This window comes from Rhagoletis pomonella, unplaced genomic scaffold (assembly GCF_013731165.1).
Source record: "Rhagoletis pomonella isolate Grant_MI unplaced genomic scaffold, Rhpom_1.0 Rhpom_scaffold_05576, whole genome shotgun sequence".
Classification (NCBI taxonomy): Eukaryota; Metazoa; Arthropoda; class Insecta; order Diptera; family Tephritidae; genus Rhagoletis; species Rhagoletis pomonella.
Window position 1 is genome coordinate 332 of NW_023464114.1, and position 8,494 is coordinate 8,825.

The 8,494-nt window shown below is 33.6% G+C and overlaps 1 protein-coding gene across 1 annotated transcript; it reads left to right on the top strand.

Moving 5' to 3' along the window:
• Positions 1 to 3,960: 3,960 nt before the first annotated feature.
• LOC118755186 (imaginal disk growth factor 6-like) lies at positions 3,961 to 7,937 on the top strand (the record flags this gene model as incomplete). Its single annotated transcript, XM_036490039.1, is given in 3 exon segments — positions 3,961 to 4,261; positions 6,237 to 6,812; positions 6,879 to 7,937. Coding segments are annotated over 3 exon segments (1,530 nt in total), but the record flags the coding sequence as incomplete, so codon positions are not given.
• Between the last annotated feature and the right edge of the window lie 557 nt (positions 7,938 to 8,494).

Below are 8,494 nucleotides of genomic sequence, written 5' to 3' on the forward strand. Positions count from 1 at the left end.
GCTGTACCAATTTCTACCAAACTTGGCACAGTTGTCGGCCTTCGTACAGCATACAAAATCGCCTAAAATTTTTAAAATCGGACGATAACCACGCCCACATCCCATATAACGGTAAATTAGAGAAATACAAAATCTTCGATAAATCAGTAAATATTGAAGCTAATTTATTCAAAATTGATGCTTGCAACAATTCTTTACCAAGAAATACGTTTGTGATAAATTTTTGGAAAATGGGCGTGGCACCGCCCACTTATGATCACATATATGTATCTCAGTAACCGTTCTACCAATTTGTACCAAACTCGGTGTGGTTATTGTGCTTGCCACATATAAGCAAACCGTTGAAAATTATTGAAATCGGACTAAAATAACGGCCGCTTCTCATATAACGGTAAATTTCAGAACTGCTTGAAACTTCAAAATTTCGAAATCTAAGGACTCTAATTTACTCAAAATTGATACGCCCCGGCTTACCATATAGCCGTAGCTTTCGGTAAGGTGAAAAACATATATTTAATACGTGCGCCGGGTATTTAATGTTCGGCTCTGCCCGAACTTAGGCTTTCTTACTTGTTAGACTTAATTTAATTACATTTTACATTACATATTATTTTATTTTATGTATTTAATTTTGTTTTATTTTAAATCACTTTATCTTATGTTATTTTATTGGGGCTTGCTGTAGTTTTAACCCTCTTCCAAGTTTTTTTATATTGAATTATTATAATGCAACAGTTTTAAAAATATTGTCAAAAATCAACCGTTAGTTGTACTGTATTAAACTAGAATTTAAAAAGCTACAAAACTGCACACTCAAAAAACTAACTGCATACAAAACATCTAATTATGTAAAAAGCTTGTAATTTTTTGAATTTTTCGCTTAACATAACATAGTATGTTATGTATGTATGTCTTTTACCTAATTGAATAGTTATTTAGCACCCAGATTTTTTCGAACTGACTTCCGAGACAGGTCGATCTTCCACTCAGCAGTCGCTATGCTCATTGCGATTACCGTCCGATTAGCAAACTGTACTGTCAATTCGGCAGTATTTACTTTAGCCACCTAAATTCATATTATAGCCTGAGTCTTATGAATCTCAATTGATCTCTATAAATTTCAAGCCGGAATGATAAAAGTCATTGGACACATAGCACAGAATAAATTCTTTTTGTTTGTATTCAAAAATTTTCCTTTAGGGTATTAAGAAGTGTACAAACATACCGAACAATTAGAATAAACACATCGTCTTCGCTAATCAGTGGCTGGGGTCAAATATCAAAATAATAAATGTTGACACTTTGCCACGGTAGAGATATTCGTACATATACATGGCATTATCAGCAGCAAGACGAAGACGAGACTATGGTGGTTATGTACATACGGAGTATGGCCTAAATACACACGCTTACTCATAAACATAAATAGTATATGAATATGTATTTCCATAATTACGGGCACAAAAGTGACATACAGTTTATAGTAGAAGCTGGTGTAAACCTTAGAATTCACACATGAAATGTGATAATAGCTTTTGTGGAGAATGAGCTTAATTAAAGACTCACGAGAAGTCTTATTTACATGCATTTGAGTTTGTATATGTATGTGAAAATAAATTGAAGTATATATACATGTGTAGGTACATACATACAGTACAATAAATTCATATAAAATAGATACTTTAACAATAAAAAAAAAAATTTCAGCTCCAATTGGCATTTCCTACTTAAATTTATTGGTTTACGCTTTTCTCCTAAGACCAATAAAATTAAGTTTTCAATAACTAAATTAGTACTAGAATGTGACACATACATATATACCCAGGCAATCAAATGCGGCGCGCCTCGAATTTCGAATGAAAAGGGAGTCGAAGTGTTTTTTTGTTATCTTGGTTTGATCCACTCAAGCTTATTCCGCCGCTTTCTAATGTGCCTGGAAAAAAGAAGCTATTGAGGTTATGGCAGTTGCGAATGCGAGTACAAAGTGGTTCCAAACCTCAAAGGACTGATTTTTCAAGATAAAAAATTATTTTTTATATATTTCATTATTTTTCCTTGTTTATTTGTATTTTTACTAAATAATATGTTATGTTTATTAATTATAAATAAAACAAAAAGCATTTTGAGAAACCGTAAAGCTTTATTTTCGGTCTGTTATCGGAGCACTCCCAAAATACTCCGTCTAAGTTATCTTCGGATGACTTAAGGAGTTTATTAAGGGCAGAAAAGGTGTATGTGTATACTGATGAGGAGGGCTTAGGGACACATTTTCAATGACCTTATGGTTTCTGTATGGATGCATATCGGACAGTGAAAGCCGACATGAACATTCGGAGTTATACAAATCTCGTTTATATCCCGGTTTTCGCTGTGGAAAGCCACTCTTTGACACCTAGAGTCCTCTGTTGGAAGAGCGATGAAACTAACCTTACATCACGCTTTTCGGATGGTACTAAGTTTCTTTAACTTTTAAAGACGTGTGTACACACGGATACAATACACCATTTCCGCAAAGGCAGCATAAGCTAGTCAAACTTAATTTGGCTCAGAACTAATATGAATATGATACATAACTTCTGCTGTGCTCAGAATTGCATCAAGCCAAAGCACCTGTCTCTCTTATTTCTAAACTAAAATTTATGGAAATAGCTTATTTCTGCAACTAAGTTCTAATTCGGCATTTCACCAATGATAGCGCATATTGGACATTTTCATCATTTATAGTTAATAAATAAAAGAGACTAATGCTTTGGCTTGATACATTCTGAACACAGGGTGTATGTTATTTTTTCTATATTTTTGTATATGAAGTTTCATGTATGTATATATGTATGAATATATCAAAAATCCATGCAACATATGTATGTAAACACATTCCACCATTAACATGTATCATTTAAAAAATATCAAGTTAGTGAAATTCGCATAAACAGTCTGGCAGCGATGACGTGCCCAAATCTTCGCTAATTTATTGGACAAACCAAATAACAAAGACAAATGAGAAACCAAGCTTAAAAGTGATAAGCGAAACTCTACACGAAAAAGATTTAACAAAAATCACAACAAAACCAATATCAATTTGAATATGCACATATGCGGAATTTTAACAAAATTTACACATATAAAATTACTTAGCCTATGCTGAGCGTAAAACCGAAAAATATAAAAAAGAATAAGTAGTTAAATATAAAACCACCAACGCAACCACAGACCACGAGCTTGAGATCACATACGAAACCGAGACTTTTCGATTTCAAATACCGTTGCCATTGTCTAGCTTATATACATATGTATGTACATTAGACTGCATCACCAAAAAAAGTTGCTGGTTTCCGCCGGAATTACAAAACTCATTATGTTTGAAGACTTTCATTAAAGTATTTTGGAAAAATATTAAGACTAACGTGAGTTGGACCGATTTGAAAATATCTCAAAAAATGGGCTTTTTTATGAATAAAAATAGTTTCTTAAACGATTAAAAAAATAAAAATAAATCCCCTCAGATGACAAAACAGTTTAAGCTCATCAAAAATCTCATTATTATGATTCCGTTGAATTTTTTTGTGTTATTTTTTAAGATTAAACTGTTTTGTCGTCGGAGGTGAATTTTTTCAAACAAACCTTAAAAAACCTATTTTTATTCATAAAAAACTTCATTTTTGGAGGTATTTTCAAATTGGTTCAGCTCACGTAAATCTTAATATTTTTCCGAAATATTTTGGTGCAAGTCTTAAAATATAATAGATTTTATATATCCTGTGGAAAATCAGTACCGATGGTTTTTTTTTGTATGGGGAGTGTTGCAGTCTAATGTACATATGTACATATACTTGTTGCCACTGCCTGAATATACGCGCATACTTAAATATGTACATATACATACATTATATATTAAGTTTATTTTGTTGTTTTCTACTATTATTATCGCTTTGGCGATTTGGTATTCCGTGTGCCTTCCAGGCTGCCCTCAACTCAGCATTACGATCAGTTTCAGTTCGGACGAAGCTTAGTAAAGATCGCATCTTAGCGGCTTCTTCTTATTTCTCAGCTGAGATTTGTGTGCGTGTAATTGTGCTGCGTATCGTCTTATCTTTTTTTGTCGTTGTTAGTGTTCCGCGTAGGGCTTTGAAAATGAAAATCCTTTTGGTATTTTCACTTTTCATTGTCGGCACTTTGGCCAACAAAGTGGGCAATCAATCACCAGCTGGACCTAAAAAACATATGGTTTGCTACTATGACTCAACGAGTTTCATCAAAGAGGGTGAGTAACCGGTTCGCATAAGTGTATTTGCATACCGTGTGCGTGGGGCTTTTTCACTTGAAAAAGTTGTGAGAGTTTCTCGTTAAAAAAGTGATATTGCATAATAGTTGTACTAATGACTTGAATTGATTTGAAATATTTAATTTACAAAGTGCCTGTGTACGAGTTAAAAAGTGAAGCCAGAAGTTTAATATACATATATGTAGCTAAATATGCAGTGATAAGAAAACAATTTTGAATTTATTTTAGAAATACTTATTAATTAAGGTTGATAAGTATTGAACTGGTAATACAAAGTTTTTAATGAGAAACAATACGCACAGCTTGTGTGAAATTATCGCTAAACAAAACGCGTTGATTACGGCACATTAAGCTAAGCTGTAGATAATGAGGATGAAACGGTACTAACGAGCGCATATGTAATTCCCAGAGTAGTTCAAATGAAATTGAAATTAAGTGGAAAATGAAAGTTATAGTAGAGAAAAAAATATAAATATAAAAATAAAAATAAAATTAAATTAAACCAAAATAAATAGAAAAATTAAACAGAAAATAACATGTTATTAAAAAATATGTATTACAAAATTTAATTAGAAATAAATAAATATATGAAAATATTAAAGAAAGAAAAGAAAAAATATTTGTATAGAAAATATAAAGTAAAAGGGAAAAGATTAAAAAATACACTGCAGATTAAAAAGTGAAAATCTAAATAAAAAAATTTACATGTTAAATTATATAAAAACACAAAAAAAGTTTTAAATAAAATAAAACAAAAAACATAACCTAAATTAAACTTAAAATAAAAATACAAATAGAAAAAGTAAACGAAAAATCAATTTAACTAAAAAAATAAAACCAAATCAAAAAACAAACAAAGAAATGAGGAAACTAAATATAAAAAAATATAAAAACATCTAAAGAAAAACCATATTTAATGGAACAGTGCCAAAAGTACATACACAATTGAAAAAATAGAAAAAAATAAAAATATTGAAAAAAGATTACAAAGCATATTTTACAAAAAAAAAAACTCTAAAAATACAATAAAATAAAATGCTAAAAAGACCATCAAATCCAATAAACCCTTACATGTTATAAATTCTGAAAAATATTATTAATTTAAAAATAGTTCTCAGAGCGAAAATTCGCAATAAACGATATATATTTAACCCTTGTCGAGCACGAAAAATCGAGCTTAGAAGTGTGTATTTAATTAATTTCCTCAATATAACAGCACACACTTTTCTGTGTCTCAAATATCAGCGAAAGCTTATATTTTGTGCTAGCTAGTATATCAGTATTTGCCAGAGTGAATTTTTATGCGTTGCCGGTCTATACATAAAATTTAATAAATTTATAACCTAAAAAAGTTCTTCATGTGGACTATATCCCGAGTTACATTTAAATAAATCGCAGATGAGCGCAGCCTTGCTTTGGCTTGAGCTACTTTAAAATTTCTATGCATTTTGTTTAGTGGCGCCACAGCTCATCTAAATCCAGTATAAGCACTAACTTGTTTGCGGATAGAGCTTTTTTTTAGCTTTTTAACCATTTTTTATAAGCACGCACGTTGTGAAATCTCTTTTTGATAATTCCTCATCTAAAACCATTAATTTTATAAGGCCGCTACATTTTTTTGTAACGATTTTATTAAAGAACTTAAGCAATACGACAAGAATAGTGAAAGCTCTCTTTGTAGTTCTACCATCAAGCAAAAATAATGAAATCTTCACTTATGAACATACGTACATACATTAATAGTATTTTTTATGAGCAAGTGAAAATTATTCGAAGGGGTTTCAAAGAAAGTATTAACATCCATTTTTCACAATAAACATAAAATAAAAATTTCGCAAGCGCCAGTTACAGTCCGCTAGGCACAACACGCTTACACACACACACACAACTTTATACCAAGAAAAATCTTCTCAAACACATTTTAAACATCTTCATTCTCTTTTTCGCCTTTCAGGACTTGGCAAACTTATAATTGACGACCTCGAACCGGCCCTGCAGTTCTGCGACTATCTTGTCTATGGTTATGCGGGCATTGAACGTGACTCCCACAAAGCGGTCTCACTCAATCAGAACTTAGACTTGGATCTCGGCAAGGGTCTTTACCGTACGGTTACACGCCTAAAGCGCAAATACCCCGCATTGAAGGTGCTGCTTGGCTTGGGCGGTGATAAGGATATCGAGACCGGCGAAGACGCCAAAGACTTACCAAACAAGTACTTGGAATTGCTGGAGAATCCGGTTGGACGTACGCGCTTCCTCAACACAGTTTATGCTTTGGTAAAGACCTACGGCTTCGATGGTCTCGATATTGCCTGGCAATTCCCGAAGAACAAGCCCAAAAAGGTACACAGCGGTATTGGCAGTTTGTGGAAGGGTTTCAAAAAGGTCTTCAGTGGCGATCACATTGTCGATGAAAAATCTGAGGAGCATAAGGAACAGTTCACTGCATTGCTGCGAGATGTAAAGAATGAATTCCGTCCCGATAATTTATTGCTGTCGGCAACAGTGTTGCCCAATGTGAACTCATCGTGTAAGTAGAAAATTTGGTCAATGTGTGGGTTAGGGTGTGCCAATTTCTAATAATTTTTTTCTTCAGTATTCTACGACGTGCCGGCTATTGTTAACTACCTGGACTTCGTCAACTTAGCCGCCTTTGACTTTTACACACCGGAACGCAACCCTGAACTGGCCGATTTGCCAGCACCGCTGTACGAACTGCCCGAACGTAATCCACAATTTAATGTCAACTTCCAGGTGCAACATTGGTTGCGTAACAATTGCCCAGCCTCCAAATTGAATGTGGGTGTGCCCGCCTTCGGCCGCGCCTGGAAGCTGACCGATGGTTCCGGCGACACTGGCGTACCACCGGTGGCCAATGTTGAAAATGAAGCACCCGCTGGCCCTCACACACAAATCAAGGGTCTCTACAGTTGGCCGGAGGTGTGCGCACTGCTGCCGAATACCAACAATGCCTATGGCAAGGGCGCCAACCTGGCTCTTACCAAGGTAGCCGATCCGACCAGACGTACTGGAAACTACGCATATCGCACAGATGAAAAGAGCAGCGGTCATGGCTTGTGGGTGGCGTATGACGACCCCGACACAGCGGCCGAGAAGGCTGGCTATGTGCGTCAATTCAATTTGGGTGGCGTAGCACTTTTCGATTTGTCCTTTGATGACTTCCGCGGCTCTTGCACTGGCGACAAATACCCTGTACTGCGCGCCATCAAGTACCGTCTGGTCAACTAAACCACAACGCAAAAGCCACTTACATATTTCTAACTTTTGACACATTAACAAAGTATCTATATCGCATGAATATGAATATATGTATGTATAAATATACATATATGCATACTTCACAGCAGAATTCGAAAAGGGCGTAGAATTAATTTAGTTTTTAATTTGGGCATTAATTAAAAAATGAGATAAATTTATTGCTCTAAGAAAATAAAACCATTCGAGATTTCCATACTCTCATCTATTTCCTAAACATAATTCAAATCAACTTTTTATACTCGGGTTTAAGTTTAAGATGATTTGAGTCTAGATTATAATTGGGGCCCTTATTGTAGAAGAAATTCGAATTACTGAGTCCGGATTTGAGATTTCTTATGAAAAGTTGTGTCTTAATAAAAATGCATATAAACACTAACTGTGTATGTATATTTATGAATATATGTATTTTTTTTAATAGCTTATGCGAAGTTTAGTTTCCTTTACGAAATTAAAAAAGAAATTCAAGAGCTTCGAAATGAAAAAATATAATAGTCTTTTGAGAAACATTGAAATCTAACAGCCGGTTTCACCAGCAATCTAAATGGATAATGATTTTTATATTCTGTCAATTTCAATATAAAATTCAAAAAATTAAAGTAATTTTTCCATTAAACTGCTTTTGTGAAATTGGTAGTAAGGTACTTTCAAAGAGCTTAAGAGCTTTTGAGAAAACAGTAGGATTTTGAAAATTAGTTTGGAGTCATTTGAGTATTTCAAAAGCTCTATGAAAGCTTTTCATAAAATAACTATTACTGAAAAAGCAAAAAGCTTGAAAGCTCTTTAAAGCTAAAATAGGACTGTGAAAAGTTTCAGCACTTTTTAGCGGAAAATGTAACTACATAGAACTACTAATTGAATTATCAGTCGACTTTTTAACCGACTTTATAAAAAAGGAGAAGGCTAACAATTCGTCGGAATATATATATATATATA